Source organism: Ranitomeya variabilis, chromosome 1 (assembly GCF_051348905.1).
Source record: "Ranitomeya variabilis isolate aRanVar5 chromosome 1, aRanVar5.hap1, whole genome shotgun sequence".
Taxonomy (NCBI): domain Eukaryota; kingdom Metazoa; phylum Chordata; class Amphibia; order Anura; family Dendrobatidae; genus Ranitomeya; species Ranitomeya variabilis.
Window position 1 is genome coordinate 1,055,453,205 of NC_135232.1, and position 18,830 is coordinate 1,055,472,034.

Genomic DNA, 18,830 nt, shown 5'->3' on the forward strand with positions numbered 1-18,830 from the left:
CAATTGTGGTGGTTCTGAGGGGACCTGTAAATTGGCTGAGGGACTGTGTAGGTTACCTAGGACAAGGAATGTCCATGTGTGCAAAAACTACTGATTGTAAATAACAGATTCCATTATCAAATACAATAAATAAGTTGCTTAACAAGAAACACTTTGATATAGTGCAGTGCACAATACAGTTCTCTTTTGCACACTATAGTTTGCTAAAAGGCTCGCGTTTTAGTGAGAGAGGTCAAAAAATGAACAAGTAGTAAAACCGTTTATGGTAGCCATAGGGTGGGTCCCTAGAGTCAATTCCACTGGTGGGCCCTAGGCACCCCAGTCCAACCCTGTACAGAATAATACAGGTACTGAGGATTACACCCAGTATACAGAACAGGAGAAGTGGTACTATGCAGGGTATATACAGTATATAGAATACAGATACTGATAATTACACCCAGTACAAATAACAGGACAAGTGGTACTGTGCGCAGTGTATATACAGTCGTGCTCAAAAGTTTACATACCCCTGCATAATGTTTGCTTTCTTGGCCTTTTTTCAGAGAATATGAATGATAACAGCATTCACTCATGGTTAGTGGTTGGGTAAAGTAATTTATTGTCAATCTATTGTGTTTTCTCTTTTTAAATCATAATGAGAACCCAAAACATCCAAATGACCCTGATCAAAAGTTCACAAACTCCATTTCTTAATACCGTGTATTGCCCCCTCTAACATCAATGACAGGTGGAAGTCTTTTGTGATAGTTATGGATGAGGTTTTTTATTTCAGATGGTAAAGCTGCCCACTCTTCTTGGCAAAAAGCCTCCAGTTCCTGTAAATTCCTGGGCTGTCTAGCATGAACTGCGTGCTTGAGGTCTCCCCTGAGTGGCTCAGTGATATTGAGGTCAGGAGACTGAGATGGCCACTTCTGAACCTACACTTTGTTCAGCTGTAGCCGATGACAGGTCGACTTGGCCTTGTGTTTTGGATAGTTGTCAAGTTGGAATGGCCCAAGTACGTCCCATGCGCAGCTTCCAGGCTGATGAGTGCACATTTGCCTCCAGTGTTTGCTAATAACATGCTACATTCATCTTTCCTTCAACTTTGACCAAGTTTTCCATGCCTTTGTAGCTCACACTTCCCCAAAACATCAGCAATTCACCTCCGTGCTTTACAGTAGGAATGGTGATCATTTCCTGATAGGCCTTGTTAACCTCTCTCCAAATGTAATGTTTATGGTTGTGGCCAAAAAGTTCAATTTTGGTCTCATCACTCCAAATGACCTTGTTCCAGAAGTTTTAGGCTTGTCTCTGTGCTGTTTTGCGTATTGTAGACGAGATACTTTCTGGCATTTGTGCAGTAATGGCTTTCTTCTGGCGACTCGACCATGCAGCCCATTTTTCTTCAAGTGCCTCCTTATTGTGCATCTTGAAACAACCACACCGCTAGTTTTCAGAGATTCCAGTATTTCAGCTGATGTTATTTGTGGGTATTTGTTTGCATCTTGAACACTTTTCCTGGTAGTTGGTGACAAAATTTTTGTTGGTCTACCTTTTACACAGCCCCTGATTTTTCATTTGTTAATCACAGTTTGAACACTGCTGACTCATTATCAATTCCTTGGATATCTTTTTGTATCTCTTTCCTGTTTTATACAGCTCAACTACCTTTTCCCGTAGTTCCATTGACAATTCTATTTGCTTTCCCCATGACTCCCAATCCAGAAACGTCAGTGGCTGGATGAAAGATGCAAGAGTCTTTCTGGATCCCAGAAACTCACTCAGCTTTTATGCACACACTGATTACAAGCAAATAGGTCACAGTTGAGGATGTTACCTTTAGTAGCCAAACCCATCTGTGTCAATTTCTGTGTATGTTATCAGGCCAGAATCACCAGGGTATGTGAACTTTTGATCAGGGTCATTTGGATGTTTTGGGTTGTCATTATGATTTATAAAGAGAAAACAGTAGTTTGACAATAAATGGCTTCACCCAACCAATAACCATGAGTGGAGAAAAAGTTTTGGTGTTATCATTCACATTTTCTGAAAAAAAGAAAGCAAACATTCTGCCAGGGTATGTAAACCTTTGAGCACAAATGTATTATACATAGTGATATATACTATATTCTTGTATATCCACAGCCCCAAGCTACATACTATTATATACACAGCTCCATGCTATGTACTTGAATATACACAATTCCACATTATATATTATGTATACACAGTTCACTTCCCATTAAATATTATATACACAGCTATACTCTACTATAAAAACAGTATAGAGCATGCCGTATGGAGTTGTGTATACAGCTGACAATGTGCAATTGTGCCTATGCATACAATATATATTGTGGAGCCCACACTATATATTGCATACACAGCACCACACTATATATTTTATAATTAGTGCTTTATCAGAGAGGGTCATGTAGTCTCTCTGAAAGATAAATCAGTGTTCAAATCAGATTCTTCAATACCGCCACAGGGAGCAGCGGGTGGTGGACTTGCATACACGTCGTCATATAGTGGCTAGATCTGCACGGCTTCGCTCATTGCACTTATATTGAGCGAGGCCGGAGAAATCTAGTCGGAATACGTTCAGAAGTAAGAACACCACATACTTGCGCTCACATGACCGTTTGTTCCCAATGCCAGGACCAGAGAATCCCCACAGTGCGCTGCAGACTTTTAAACCAAGACCGGACACCCCCTTTAAATTAACGGATGGCTGGCACCCCAGTTTGTACAGTAGGCGACAGGTTACTCTTAAAACACCTTTTCCTTTTCTTCTTCCCACATAAGATAAATAATTGCCTTGCCACAAAAATAAACTTTCAAAAATGATTAAAAAAAGTTACTCAACTAGTTATCTATAACCCCCCTAAAAAAAATACTATATAATCCAATCAGTTTAAAATAAAATGCATAGAATTCAGTCCAGTTTGGTCTCTTTCGGTAAAATTCTTGTTGCTCTATCACTGTGTATAGAGACATTTATCAGGTTATGGTCAATATTTTTAACAGACCGTTTGAGTGCCCCATAAATTCCAACCATTAAGTCATCAAGTGCCGCAATCATTTTTTAATGCTACCAATACATTTAATCCAGGACATCTGTCTCTTAGGAACATTATCTCTCCAAGAAAAGAGAACAAATCAATATTCAAAATATAGGTCTGTAAAACAAATGAAATGAGATGTTTACTTAACCTGACTTACATTTCCATTGCACTACATCAATCCAATCCAATAGCCCCCATGGTTAAGAAGCCGCATACGGCTGTGGGGTGTTTGTCTGTTTCCCTAGCTGTGAGCAGAAATGAATACCTTTGTGAGGGAAATACTGGGGTTATCATAGTATTATTCACACTATAAATGTGTAACTACACCATTAGCAGAAATCCGATAACATCTATGTGTGCCATTATTTCCTTGGTCATTTTCCACAAATTTTTGTCACACCATGAAATGCTGATCCCAGTGACGGGTAACGATAAGCATTTTGGTGGCCCGGGGTGTACAATTTCATTCATTCATACACTTTTGTCCAGTTCTTGACTGTCTAGTGCTGGAATTCTCCACTATGGGAATGAATTCTAAACTGATGCAACTTTTCTTGCTGTCTCTTGTAGTAATTGTAGGAATATATCACTGCTGCATCTTGGTTATAGTTGGCAATCAGCAGCAGTCAGACGTAGGATACCGAAAAGAATTTGCAAAAAAAATGAAAGAATGCATGATCATTGCATCTTCTGATAATATTTTAAACATTAAAGTGTGTTCATAAAATATGATGACATGTCAGAAGCATATAACATAAATAGGACCCCAACGGATCCCCCCAACAAAGCTCTTAGCCTCAAATACTTCTTTCACTCTACCGCTGAGTCTTTGCCGCTGCCCCCGGTGACTGGCTAGCTGCAGCACTGACATCATGTCCTCAGCATAGCAGCCAATCAGTGCTCAACACTTTATGCTAAACTGCTCTCCGGGATGAACATTAACCAAAAGTGGACAAACCCTTTGAAGAAGTTGTCCACTACTTGGACAACTTCTTGGCATACCCTTCGCTGGGCCCTGATAAAATAATAAATCTTATCCTAAAACTTTTTGTCCTATGAAAAAAATAAATCTCGTGGGGTTACACCAAATTTAAAAAATTATGGAAGTCTATTCATACTGAACTCCAAAATCTCTTTGGGATTATATTTCCACTCACGCATATTTTAGACACTACTCAATATAAATTCCGAAAGCAAATTAAGGCTATGTTGGTAATCTGGGCCTCAGCTACCAGAAAAAGTATCCTGCAACATTGGCTCAAGCCACTACCACCACCAAAATCACTCATACAATCCAAAATAATGTTTCTTTTTCGGATGGACTGGCTTGATACCCTAACCAGCAAGGAAAAATTAACTGGGAAATTTTTACGTACATGGTCACTGTTCATACCATCGCTCGGGGACCTCAAGACACCAGAGACAAACTCAGGACACAATTTGGTAACACTCAGTGGTACCTTCTTCAGACAGTCAGCGGATCCACTCCTATACCTTGAAACCTTGACTTAATAAATTAATGTGGAGAAGTTAGGGAAGAGGGTAAGGTTGGGGGAGGTTGGGAGGATAGTGGGGGTGTGTGTTTATGCTGCTCCTTCAAAGATATGTTCAACCTTTCCTATTATTATGCTCTTAAAGGGAACCTGTCACCCCCCCCCCCAGGATTTGAAACTAAAAGGGACACCTTGTGCAGCAGTAATGCTGCATTCTGACAAGGTGGCTCTTTTAGTTATTGGTGCTGTAACTGCAGAAATAATCTGTTTTGTAATTTGTCCTAAATACCTTTCTTCAGTCCTGGAGGCAGGCCTTTCCCCCCTGCTGCAGACGCCACACAGCCGTCACTCAAGTCTTCTTGGTGCTGGGTGCTGCCTCCTCAGCGCTGTTTTGAAATCAGCTGGCGCCTGCGCTCTTTTCTCCTGCCTTGGGCAGGCGCAGTGAGCGCTGCCCATCCTCATATGCAGTCTAGCTGCGGCCGCCCTGCCTGTGAATCCCAGCCCCGCAGTGTCTTCTTATTTATTCTCACTACGGGGCTGGGATTTACAGGCAGGGCGGCCGCACAGGCGCAGTCAGCTAGACTGCATATGAGGATGGGCAGCGCTCACTGCGCCTGCCCAAGGCAGGAGAAAAGAGCGCAGGCGCCGGCTGATTTCAAAACAGCGCTGAGGCGGCGCCCGGCACCAAGAAGACTTGAGTGACGGCTGTGTGGCGTCTGCAGCAGGGGGGAAAGGCCTGCCTCCAGGACTGAAGAAAGGTATTTAGGACAAATTACCAAATGGATTATTTCTGCAGTTACAGCACCCAGAACTAAAAGAGCCACCTTGTCAGAATGCAGCATTACTGCTACACAAGGTGGCTCTTTTAGTTTCAAATGCCTGGGGGGGGGGGGGTGACAGGTTCCCTTTAAACTCTGTTTCTTTAAGAATATGTACAACTTTCCTTTTTGATATGCTTTTAAACTCAATTAAAAGAAGTTGAAAAAAAAACAACTTAGCTTCTCTTACACATTATACAGTAAATTATGGACGGCACAATGATGATATCCATTTTTTTCACGGGGAAACTGAATTGCATTGGCGAGTTTGATAAGCTTCATGGATCAAAGTCGTACATGTCTCCATTGTTTTCCAGACAATCATTCTGCAGAAATAGGGACACTTGAAAAGATGCATGGATTGTAATTGGTCCGTGATCTACATCGAGCAATAACAGATAGCAAAATATGTACCAAATATGTACCAAAATATTGATATTATTATTATTATTATATTTGAATTAGAACTATTTAAGATAATAAATATACATGAAAAAAGAGATCTTTCACATGACAAACCATAAGCTTCAAGCTTTGAACATCAGAAGGTTATTATTTAGAAGATGGCGTGGGCATCAAAAAGTAGAAGTGTTTTTTTGAGTAATGGAGCTTTGCAGATAAGCACATCCTTAGCCTAAGCCATTTACAGCAAATATATCATGTATAACCAATTTCTTGAAAACAAACAAACATACAAAAGTAACATTTCTATAAAGAAGCAGCGTGATTATGACCCGCTAGCTGCATAGGAGGCCTCTTACTTTATTTTTTATGATGACCGATTGTGCTATCCAAAGAACCTAGCAAGTTCCACTCAATTTTATACCAGAGTGGAAAACTTGATATAGCTGTACGACATTGTAATCTGAATGGTTGCTTGGGTATCACCACCCATGTTCGTTGATATCATGTTGATTTTAAATTTGAGGCCCAAAATGGATGTGATCAAGGAGGGGAGAATGTATCTGTGACCATACTATATACTGTATACATGTAACAGACTATATATCTTATCACAGATGATGGCATCTGTCTCGGACTGAGGTGTCAGGGGCCCTCCAGTAACACTGACCCAAGGGGCCAGGTCCAGCTACTTAAAAATATTACATTACCCACATTTACAATTTACCTCTGCTTCTATATAATAATAAAATGGATAGTTTGTTACATGATTGATGAATGATGAGATGCTTTCTGTACAGTTATAGCCGAAAAGTGTTGGTATCCTTAAAATTGTTCCAGAAAGTTAAGTATTTCTCCCAGAAAATTTTTGCAATTATACACATGTTTCTTTCCTTTGTGTGTATTGTAATAACACAAAAAAAAATGAAAAAAAGGCAAAGTGGACATAATTTTACACAAAACTCCAAAAATGGACTGGACAAAATTGTTGTATCCAATCCGGGTGAAAAAACAAAAAATACCTCTTTATTTTGCGATAATGCAACGTTTCGACCAATTGTAGGTCTTTTTTAAGTATGGTATACATTTTTCCTATTGGGTCCTATGGATTCTGAATGTGCATTCTGATATCTGAAGTGCTGTCGGCTGTTGCTATTTTATTTTGTGGACAAAATTGTTGGTCTCTTTCCAAAATTGTGGGTAAACAACTTTGTTTAAGCACGTGATGCTTGTTCAAACTAACCTGTGGCAAGTAACAGGTGTGTGTAATATAAAAATCACACCTGAAACCAGATAAAAAGGGGAGAAGCTGACTGAAGTGACTAAAGTGGAAAAGTGTATTGTGCCAACTACTGCTCATTTAGGGCATGAGGGCTCACTCCTGCACAGGGGCCCACTGCAAGAGACACCTGTTCCTTTATGGGCCAGTCTGAGCCTGAATAGCAGTTAAATGTTTTTCATGAAAATTTCAAAGTGGTGACATTGGTGGCCTGGTAGAAGAAAGCATGAAAGGCTGAGCTCCTGACCACAGATCAAATACTGAATTTCTATCCATTTGCCTTAAGTTAGATATTATCTAAATCTTCAGAAGCAACTATAGACCCCCGTTCCTGAATAAAGTGCACAAACCTAGTTTTCTTAAAAGACAACTGTCATCTTTGACATTTGTCAGCTAATGGGGATCTTTAGGCGGTTGTGATGGTGTGATATGCTATGTGGGTATCATTTTTGTGTATATTTTCATTTCACTTATTTTCTTGGTGTTCTCTTGTAGAAGGAGTTATTTGCTAATTGATGAATTGCTGCTGCTGCCATCTGATATCAGCCCCCACAGCACTGTATTGTTTGCTAATATGCTAATGACATGTTGACCTAACTTGTTGAAACAATGAGCCCCTGCAACCTTCCCCCTCCTGACCTGTGAATGAGGAGGGAGACTTAAAATATCAAGGAGGTGAAACACAGATCAGTCCTGTGTGGAATGATGATGCGTTCACAGCATCTCAGAGAGAAAGAAGAGTATATGGACTATGCTATCCTCTGTCTGCTGGATTGTTGGACTTTTATCCTGTTACTGAACTGCATTCGTGTTCTGGACTATTTTATCCTTTGTGTGGTGGATCATATATGGACCTTTGGTATTTTTGCCTAAATAAAGGACTTGGAGTTGCTCACTATTCTCTTGCTCTGTTGATTGTGTGGTATCGGAGAAGGACCCCTGACACTATGTGCACACGTTGTGGGGTTTTTTGCGTTTTTTCTGCACTTTTTTCACTGTGAAAACGCTTAAAAAATGCTTACTGAAGGCATCCCATTATTTTTAATGGAATTCCGCATTGTTGTGCCTATGCTTCATTTTTTTCTACAAATATAATTGTATTGGGATGCTCCGGAAAAAACACGAAAAAAACGCGAAAGGATTTCCTGCGAAAGGAGTTTGGATTTGATCAGGAAAATTCTGCAAACATTCTGCAATGTGGGCACATAGCCTTAGGGTTCAAAATAATTCCCCTGATGTACAATTTCCCACAATATTAGAATACCACTCTTAAAAAAGTTAATTTTTATATAAAGTGTCTGATGGCAACACCAATTCTTGAAAAACTGACAAGAAATGTAGCCATGTTGTTTGTTAATTTTCCTCTGAGCAACTGGTGATAAACCGTTACTAATGTTAGTTCTAAAACCTGCTCATACTTATCGTCACTTTTGACAAGTTTGTCATTGCCATTACAACTGATTTGCTCATATATAGCCGTATACTGTATATACAGGGTGGGTCATGTATGTGGATACACCTAAATAAAATGGGAATGGTTGATGATATCAACTTCCTACTTGTGGCAGATTAGTATATGGGAGGGGGGACATTTTTCAAGATGGGTGGCGACCATGGCGGCCATTTTGAAGTCAGCCGTTTTGGATCCAACTTTATATTTTCCAATGGGAAGAGGGTCATGTGACACATCAAACTTATTGAGAATTTCACAAGAAAAACAATGGTGTGCTTGGTTTTAATGTAACTTTATTCTTTCATGAGTTATTTACAAGTTTCTCTTTGTTTACAGCCATTGACATATCGCAGAGATTAACACGTGAGGAGCGGATAGAAATTGTGTTGATCTCTGGTGAACGCAGTACCCGGGTCATTGCAGCAGATTTCAATGCAAGACACCCTGTGCAAGAAAGCTGTCACCATTCCCATGTTATTTAGGTGTATCCATATAAATGGGCCACCCATTTGCCTCATCACTGAACATAATGTTCTGTGTAAACTAAAGGTCCTGTTCCAATTTTTGTTTTGACAATTCTGCACATTCAGCGCGCCGATCTGGGTCATCCTCGTTGAGATGCTTAGACAAGAAATTTTGTTAGCACTTAGTGAATAAAAAATTCTATATATCATTCCATATATACGTACATGTGAAAAAACAATTTCCCAAAAGTGAACCCCAGTGCAAACAAATAAATTGAGTGGAGACCACTCACACAACTAGCAAATACCAACCACCAGAGCTCTAGACCAAATACCAAGAAAATAGTGGCACGGATATAGATTTTAAAATTACTTTATTTGAGCTGGTAATAGCATATTTCATGTGCACATGTTGGAAAGCATAAAAACAATATAATGGGTGACATATATATAAGTTGATCACCAATATATAAAAACCAAAATTGGCATAGGGTGCACCACATAAGGAAGGGTTAATCTCAGGGTAATCCTGAAGAAGGATTCTAAATCCGAAACGTGCGTTGGGGTGCGCATTGTTTGGATCCTGGTGACGCCATTAAAGGTACAGGTGTTCCCATATATTTTTGGACTTTTGGATTCTTGCACTCAGCACTTTACTTTGTTTAGCTTTTTGCTATTTGCTATTTTAATATTTTTTATCCCTACACTATTTATTTTAAATTTGCCTATCACTTGTGATACACAATTATTCATAGTCCTATATGAGAACCCTGAGATTAACCCTTCCTTATGTGGTGCACCCTATGCCAATTTTGCTTTTTATATATTGGTGATCAACTTTTATATATATGTCACCCATTATATTGTTTTTATGCTTTCCAACATGTGCACATGAAATATGCTATTACCAGCTCAAATAAAGTCATTTTAAAATCTATATCCGTGCCACTATTTTCTTGGTATTTGGTCTAGAGCTCTGGTGGTTGGTATTTGCTCGTTGAGATGCTGCAGCAGCTGGATTCTGTAAGGGTGCCATTTGTGAGCTAATATCCACCGAAGAGATGTTCGACTGATGCCAGATCAGTGCGCTGAATTTGCAGAATGGGCAAAACAAAAATTGGAACAGGACCCTGAGTTTACCAGAACATTATATTCAGTGATGAGGCAAACTTTTCTGGGTGGGCCATTTATATGGATACACCTAAATAACATGGTGACAGTTTTCTTGCACAGGGTGTCTTGCATTGAAATCTGCTGCAATGACCCGGGTGCTGCGTTCACCAGACATCAACACAATTTCTATCCGCTCCTCACATGTTAACCTCTGCAACATGTCAATGGTTGTAAACAAAGAGAAACTTGTACATAACTCATGAAAGAATAAAGTTACGTTAAAACCAAGCACACCATTGTTTTTCTTGTGACATTCTCAATAAGTTTGATGTTTCACATGACCCTCTTCCCATTGGAAAAAATAAAGTTGAATCCAAAATGGCCAACCTCAAAATGGCCGCCATGGTCACCACCCATCTTGAAAAGTTTTCCCTCTCCCATATACTAATGTGCCACAAACAGGAAGTTGATATCACCAAACATTCCCATTTTATTTAGGTGTATCCATAAATATGGCCCACCCTGTATATTAGATTACTGTATAACATTATATAGTATTGTATAACATACAGAACTTTTTTCAGAAAACATACCGTTTAACTATTAAAATGTTGTAGTATCAGGGACATATTGTAATATTATGCAAAACTCCTGTTGGAAGTGGAAAAATGTCAATGAGCTTCCTACTGAGGAATATGATACATTTTGAAGACTCAACCCGAGCCCATTTTCGACTCACATGGTATTGCTAAAGATAAATCAGCAGGGCCCAATAAATAATGCCATTCGTGCTCTTTTTACTTTACAACTAGATTATATTTTTTAAGTCATAATGCAGAGGATATAGAACTGATTCCCAAATCATCCGATACCCTATGCATTAGGTTGGGGTTACACAGTGACTTTGGCCGCAATACAGCAAAATAAGACATAGCACATACACACCTACCAACCCCTTGTCACTCTGCCCTGCTGGCTGGTTTCCCTGCAGGATGGGTCACCTGTCGGTCTCAACTCCTTTTCTTTCAGCACTGTCAGAGACAACCAATGTATAGTAGCTACAGGAGCTGATTATCTGAGCGGTTGTGTGCCAACGATGCCAGAAGAGTAGGAGAAGATAATGGTGGAGGACTCGGCCAATGGGACCGAGAAGCAATGGGCAATTGATTGGTGTCTCGGGCCACATGCAAAATAAAAGAATGGAATTGAAAGCTCATTTAACAATAAATGGAACTTATCCAACTAGTGCCCTGTAAAAGAAAAGATTCTAAGATCTGACATAAATCTCTAAGGAACATATTAATATCCATTTGGAATTTGTATCATGGTGTTCTCATAGTACACACAGGACATGGCACTATTAAATTCTAAAAAAAAAGTTTTTGCGAATCAAGTCAGTAGAAATGTCCCTGGTAACAATAAACAGGCCATAAAACAGTTTGTCTTTTTGGTGGGCCTATTATTGTGTCAAAACCTGATCCCACCACAGGATTCCATAGTGGTCTCCATGGGTCAGTGTAACCCTGTAAATCGTCATCAGAATCTCCCCTGCTCTCTGTATAAGTATACCCGTGAGTGCGAAATCAGTCAGTAGAGGAAATATATATTGTTATATAGAATAGGTTATAATGACACTACATTATATATATATATATATATATATATATATATATATATATATATACATGGACATCTAATGTCCTGATGATGGTGATAGAAGTAAATGCATCATCATTTTTGTACTCTCAACCACTGGTGGGTGGTTTCATGAAAGCAAAACTTCCTCCATACTGGACAAAACTCGGACAAGAAGAGTAAATAAGTCGTCTAAGAATGAGGTTCTGTTTCAACAGGTGCTAAAGAAAACATTGCAGGTAACAATAAAATGTAACAATATTGCTGTTCTCATTGCACACACAGGACATACCATTACTGAGTTCTAAAAAAATTTTTGCGAATCGAGTCCATTTAAATACTTTTATGGCCAAAAATGACAAAAGTACTCTCGTTGTGATACCTTTTGTAATTTTTGGCCATGAAAGTATTTACAGCGATTTTTCTGGCACAATACAATTTTTTATTGTGCATCATGTGAATCCGAGTCAGAAGAAATGTACTTAAAAGCAAATTATTAGTCACCAGATTGGACAAAGAATGAAAGATCTGTTTCAACAGGTGCTAAAGAAAACATCCTACAAGATAACAATAAAATGTAACACCATTGTATAACATTGTACTTTGTGCAAACAAAATGTGGACACCTATATTCAGGGGTTTTTGTACCTCTAGTTACATAATGAATGTAATAATAATGATGACCCAATTAAATAGCATTTTTTTTTAAGAAAACTGATATTTCGCATGGATCTAGTAAAATATTGACATCACAGAGCTTTACTCATATGACAGAGTTCCCTATACAGTAAGGCCCATTACATACTACAGGGCCGTAGAGATGTGACCCCAAATCACACTGCCAGTCAATGCATCACTCCAACATTGTTTTTTTTCTTTCAGCACTGGTGTGGTGCCAATAATCTAAGGTCCCTGACCTTAGTCTTAAACTGACCATCCGCCATCTTCACCTTCTATCGGTGCTGTTCTAGTCCCGGGCCGCCATCTTGTGACTGTCCGGAAGTCACAAGCTCCCAATGACAGTATATGAGAGCCAAAACAAGGCAATCATAGACTTCCATTGAAAAGTGACCCCCGCCTCGCTCCACCAAAGGCTGAAGCGATCCGGCAGGTCACAAACTGCTGGAGACCAACTGGAGCCGCGGCAATAGAAGGGAGATGACGGCAGCTGAAAAGGGGGCAGGAGATCTGGATTAGAAGCACCACTCCGACACTGCATTAAAAGTAACACTGGAGTGACACTTTAACTCTAGGATTATAGGTTTGTGACTTGGTCATATATTTATTAAACCTTTTTGCCTTTGGCTCAGTGCATTTTGAAGGCTTGTAGGGACTTAGTGAAACTTTTCCAAGCTCTGGACAAGAAATCTCAACATCTGGGATATAGATACAACGCAAAAACAAAATGAAGTAGTCCAATATATAGTAAAATGAGTGCTAATGCTAGCATATACAGTAATAATAATCTAAGGCATATTGCCTCCAAACTCGATGGTAATCTCTGAGCACTGTGAACACTCAACAAGTGTCAAACAACTTGCATCACGCTCACAATTCGACTATCTCACTAGGTAACTACCATAGGTGCTCGCTCTCACGAGTGGATACATCGGATGAGTGCTAGCTGATGATTTATCGGCCCAATGTTATAATATGGGACAGTGCAGATCTGCGTTTTTTTCTCTCAAGCTGATTCAGCATGCTGCGCAAATTGAATGGCAAGCACCCATTCAAGTTTATGGGTGCGCGGAAAACATCGGACTGCACTCGGACGACATCTTTCTTCAGAATCACACAATGGAGAAGATAGAGAAATTATGTTCTACATCTTCTCGGCACCTGTGCTGCAATTCTCTCATCTGAGCGAAACAAACCAAGCGCTAAGCTGACACTCCGATAACACGCGGATCAGAGTTTGAGCCGAGCCTCATTTACATAATCGGCCCAATTCTCTGGCGTGAGAGAATCATCGCTCGTGTGACCCCGGCCTAAGACCACGTTCACACGTTCAGTATTTGGTCAATATTTTAGATCAATATGTGTAAGCCAAAACCACAATCAGAGGAAAAGAGGAAAAGTATAAGACCGGGGTCACACGGCCCTATATTGTCTCATGCAAGAGAATCGGGCCGACTCTGCTAATGACATGAGTTTGAGCCGAGTGTCAGTTTACGGTGATCCAATTCTCTCGCATGAAAGAATCACAGCACAGGTGTGGAGAAGATGGAGAACTTAATTTCTCCACCTTCTCCATTGTTTGAGTCCGTAGATGTTTCACACGCACCCATAGAGTTCTATGGTTACGTGTTATCCAAATTCCCGAGCATGCTAGTTGGTCTGTAGATAAAATGCCCCATAGAACATTGGTCTGAGTGCGATCTGATAAAACATCAGATAGCACTCGGCCATATCATACGCCTATGTGAGCGTATAGAAACACATGCATCACTTTTTTGGCTTACAAGTTAAAATACTGAACGTGTGAATGTGGCCTTAATACTATAGACAATCACATTGTCTTCTGCACATGCTGTATGTCAGGCAAGCTGAGAAATCCTAGTGCTGTCCACGGTGCTGAAGTAGTAGACTACCCCCCAACTCTCCACACGTAGATGGAGACATTTCCATCCATCAGAATTAATGTCCAGAGATGTAATTAGCAATCACCATCTCCAGTGCAATTAGTCACAACACAGGCAGCTAAGTGAAGTCATCAAATCCTCTGGAGAGAGGAACCAAGTTGACACAAAGTTGCAGGCGAAGCAGCAGAGCTTCCTTCTCCAATCCTCTGTGTCATCCCAGGGATGTACTCACCATGTTGACTTCGGAGACCATATCTATGCTGGCTATAGTTATCCTCATCCCCACATCAACAGGAGGGCCTGGGGAGAAGAAGAGGCAGACGTGTCATCAGAGCAGCAATATGCAGAGTAATTCAGGATCCATCTTTTTTTCTTTTCTATGACATTTTGCCTTGTGGCTGTGATTATTGTGGGTGCATGAGATGGTCATACATTTATCACTAGTGGATTACAATGGGATGATGCTCTGGTGTCATTACCTCCAAAGTCTGGCCTCAGTCGGATGTCATATCCCTTCAGCAATCTATCCACCGTCTCCTTCACATATGACATGTTGCTTGGCTCATTAACACTAAGGAGAAGAAGAAGAAGTATGGACACTGGAGTCAGCCCCGACATGACAGGCATCAGACACAACTCCCCTCCATCATCCCCAACATTCTACATGGACAGGATAGCAATTAAGGATATGCAGATCTGCCTGCAGCACATCTCACCTCTGAGCACAGCACACCATGGCAATCAGCAGAGGGAACGACACAATCCGGAAATATCCTCCTCGGTTCTGCAGAGTCCACATTACTTAAGTTGATAGCAAAAATAAAAAAATAAAAAAAATGTTCCTTAATGAGAGAAGATTCAACGAATGCAACTAAAGTCTGAAGCCAGGCGATAATTCCTAATAGAGAGGAGCATGCGCAGTGCGGGCAGCATCCACACGGACTGGGGAAGATTGAAAGGAGGGGGCAGTGGGGAGGAGGGGGGGCACAGAAAAAAAAAAGATGGAAAAAAAATGTCCAAGTCTCCAAAGGGTTAAAAGTTGTGTCTTGCTCTCAGTCCATGCAGGCCGGTCAGAGGGTGGTCGCAGGGCTCCGGTGCCGGGTGCAGGCTCAGGGATGGGGGAGATGGGGGAGCATGGCTGGGACCGAGAGCTGCTGTGCTGGAGGACGTGCCGGGCGGCCGCTGCTGGGGACGAGCCGTCAGCGCCTCTCCTTCCCTGAGCACGGTGCAGCCATTCCCTGGGAAGCTGCAGTGGCGGCGGCGGCAGAGGAGACGGGCTCTACCTGATCACGATTTCTCCGATTCTGGGAGGGGGCTGGAGAGAAACCACACAAACCAATTACTTCTGCTCTGCTATGTGGATACAGGAAAGCTGGCCTAGAGACTGGGGCTCCTCACACGGAGAAGCAGAGGAAGGCATCTCCTCCTCATCCTCCTCAGCGTCGGTGTAGGCTGCTGTGCGGGACGCGGACACCTCTGCCCGTCCTACCGTCCACCTCTGCCCGTCCTACCGTCCACCTCTGCCCGTCCTACCGTCCACCTCTGCCCGTCCTACCGTCCACCTCTGCCTGTCCTACCGTCCACCTCTGCCTGTCCTACCGTCCACCTCTGCCTGTTCTACCGTCCACCTGCAGGATTAGGTCACCGGGAGCACCAGTGTCTGCACCCAGCAAGCAGGAGATAGGCAGGAGTTAGGCAGGAGATAGACAGACCCCTACAGGTACCGCAGAGAGTGGAGGCAGATTAGGGAGAGACACTCACTAGGAAGTGTTCAGCTAGGTATCTGGTGCACCAGGGGCTAATTTGGGGGAGATAGTAACATAATACCTACCCAGCCACCTCTGCCTGTCCTACCGTCCACCTGCAGGATTAGGTCACCGGGAGCACAAGTGTCTGCACCCAGCATACAGTGCATGTGATAGATTATAGATAGATATGGGGTAGATAGATAGATACATGGAGGGATAGATAGATACATGGAGGGATAGATAGATAGATAGATAAATAGATACATGGATGGATAGATGGATAGATAGATAGATAGATAGATAGATAGATAGATAGATAGATAGATAGATATGGAATAGATGGTAGATAAATGATAGACATGGGATATATAGATAGATATATAGATAGATAGATAGATAGATAGATAGATAGATAGATAGATAGATAGATAGATAGATAGATAAAGTATTAGAGCAGCACAAAAAACACAAAAGTGAAAATAGAAAAATAGAGTCGGGTGCAGAGCACCCCAGGCATAAACCAAACCTCAAATGCAGGAATCCAAAAAACGGAGGCAGCACACCATTAGTAGTGGAAAAAGCAGGAGCTACTTTTATTAGCCCATCTCAGCAACGTTCGGTTCTGGTAGATGTAAACCTTTTTCAAGCTTGATAAGGCTATGTGCACACGTTGCGGATTCGGCTTAGGAATTTCTGGTGCGGATTCTGTCTCTCCTGGCAGAAAACGCACCTGCGTTTTTTTGTGCGGTTCCGCAGCGTTTTTTGTGTGCGTTTTTGCTGCGTTTTTTACCCCTGTGGTTTTCTATAATGGAGTGGGTACAAAAACGCTGCAGATTCACAAAAAAGAATTGACATGCTAGTTCTTTTAAACCGCCGCGTTTCCGCAGCGGATTTTCCGCAACGTGTGCACAGCATTTTTTTTTTCTCATTGATTTACATTGTACTGTAAATCAATTGCGGATCTGCAGGGTTTCTGCACCGCAAAAACCGCTGCGGATCCGCAGAGAATCCGCAACGTGTGCACATACCCTTAAGGTTCACATCTACCAGAACCGAAACGTTGCTGAGATGGGCTTATAAAAGTAGCTCCTGCTTTTTCCACTACTAATGGTGTGCTGCCTCCGTTTTTTGGATTTATAGATAGATAGATAGATAGATAGATAGATAGATAGATAGATAGATAGATAGATATGGGATAGATAGATAGATAGATAGATATGGGATAGATAGATAGATAGATAGATAGATAGATAGATAGATAGATATGGAATAGATGGATAGATAAATAGATAGATATGGGATAGATAGATAGATAGATAGATAGATAGATAGATAGATAGATAGATAGATAGATAGATAGATGTGTAGATATGGAATAGATGGATGATAGATAGATTTGGAATAGATAGATTTGTTTAGATAGATAAATATGGGGTAGATAGATAGATAAATGATAGATAATACAAGTAGATAGATAGATATGAGATAGATACATCCATACATATATTGTGAATAAATGGAACAGCATAATACCAACTGGCGGATGCTCCGGCCTACTCAGCAATGTATCCAATACTTGCCCAAATCCAGACAAAGGTGAAAAAAAGGAGGCCAGCACTCCATAGGCTTGAGAAAAGCACAGTGTGAGCCAAAACGTCATCATGCTATGTGGCTCTGAATAAAATCCACCTTTTTGCACCTTGAAATCTATGGAGTGCTGCCTTCCTTTTTTACCTTTGTCTACAGTAGATAGATACATAGATAGAAGATAGATACTGTTGTGCTCAAAAGTTTGCATACCCTGGAAGAATTTTTGCTTTCTTGGCCTTTTTTCAGAGAATATGAATGATAACACAAAAACTTTTTCTCCACTCATGGCTAGTGGTTGGGTGAAGCCATTTATTGTCCAACTACTGTATTTTTTTTTTCATTTTAAATTGTAATGACAACCCAAAACATCCAAATGACCCTGATCAAAAGTTCACATATTCTGGTGATTTTGCCTGATAACATGCACAGAAGTTGACATAAATGGGTTTGAATGGCTACTAAAGGTAACATCCTCACATGACCTGTTTGCTTATAATCAGTGTGTGTGCATAAAAGCTGAGTGAGTTTCTGGGATCCAGACAGACTCTTGCATCTTTCATCCAGTCACTGACGTTTCTGGATTGTGAATCATGGGGAAAGCAAAAAAATTGTTAACGGATCTGCGGGAAAAGGTAGTTGAACTGTATAAAACAGGAAAGGGATACAAAAAGATATCCAAGGAATTGATAATGCCAGTCAGTAGAGTTCAAACTGTAATTAACAAAAGGAAAATCAGGGGCTCTGTAAAAAAATAAACATGGTCAGATAGACCAACAAAAATGTCATCCACAACTGCCAGCAAAATTGTTCGGGATGCAAAGAAAAACCCACAAATAACATCAGCTGAAATACAGGACTCTCTGAAAACTAGCGGTGTTGCTGTTTCAAGATGCACAGCAAGGAGGCACTTGAAGAAAAATGGGATGCATGGTCGAGTCGCCAGAAGAAAGCCATTACAGCACAAATGCAACAAAGTATCTCACCTACAATACATAAAGCAGCACAGAGACAAGTCTCAAAAATTCTGGAACAAGGTAATTTGGAGTGATGAGACCAAAATTGAACTTTTTAGCTACAACCATAAACATTACATTTGGAGAGAGGTCAACAGGCCTATGATGAAAGGAACACCATTCCTACTGTAAAGCACGGAGGTGGATCGCTGATGTTTTGGGGATGTGTGAGCTACAAAGGCATGGG

General features: G+C 40.9%; 1 protein-coding gene across 1 annotated transcript in view; it reads right to left on the bottom strand.

Moving 5' to 3' along the window:
- Window positions 1–16,047, bottom strand: part of GABRB1 (gamma-aminobutyric acid type A receptor subunit beta1) — an 891,901-nt gene extending 875,854 nt beyond the window's left edge. Inside the window, exons 1-3 of the mRNA XM_077279819.1 lie at window positions 15,009–16,047; window positions 14,772–14,863; window positions 14,525–14,592 (exon numbers count right to left, since the gene is read on the bottom strand). Coding sequence (XP_077135934.1) covers window positions 14,525–14,592; window positions 14,772–14,863; window positions 15,009–15,091 — 243 coding nt within the window. The 5' untranslated portion in view covers window positions 15,092–16,047. The remainder of the gene's footprint in view (window positions 1–14,524; window positions 14,593–14,771; window positions 14,864–15,008) is intronic.
- Between the last annotated feature and the right edge of the window lie 2,783 nt (window positions 16,048–18,830).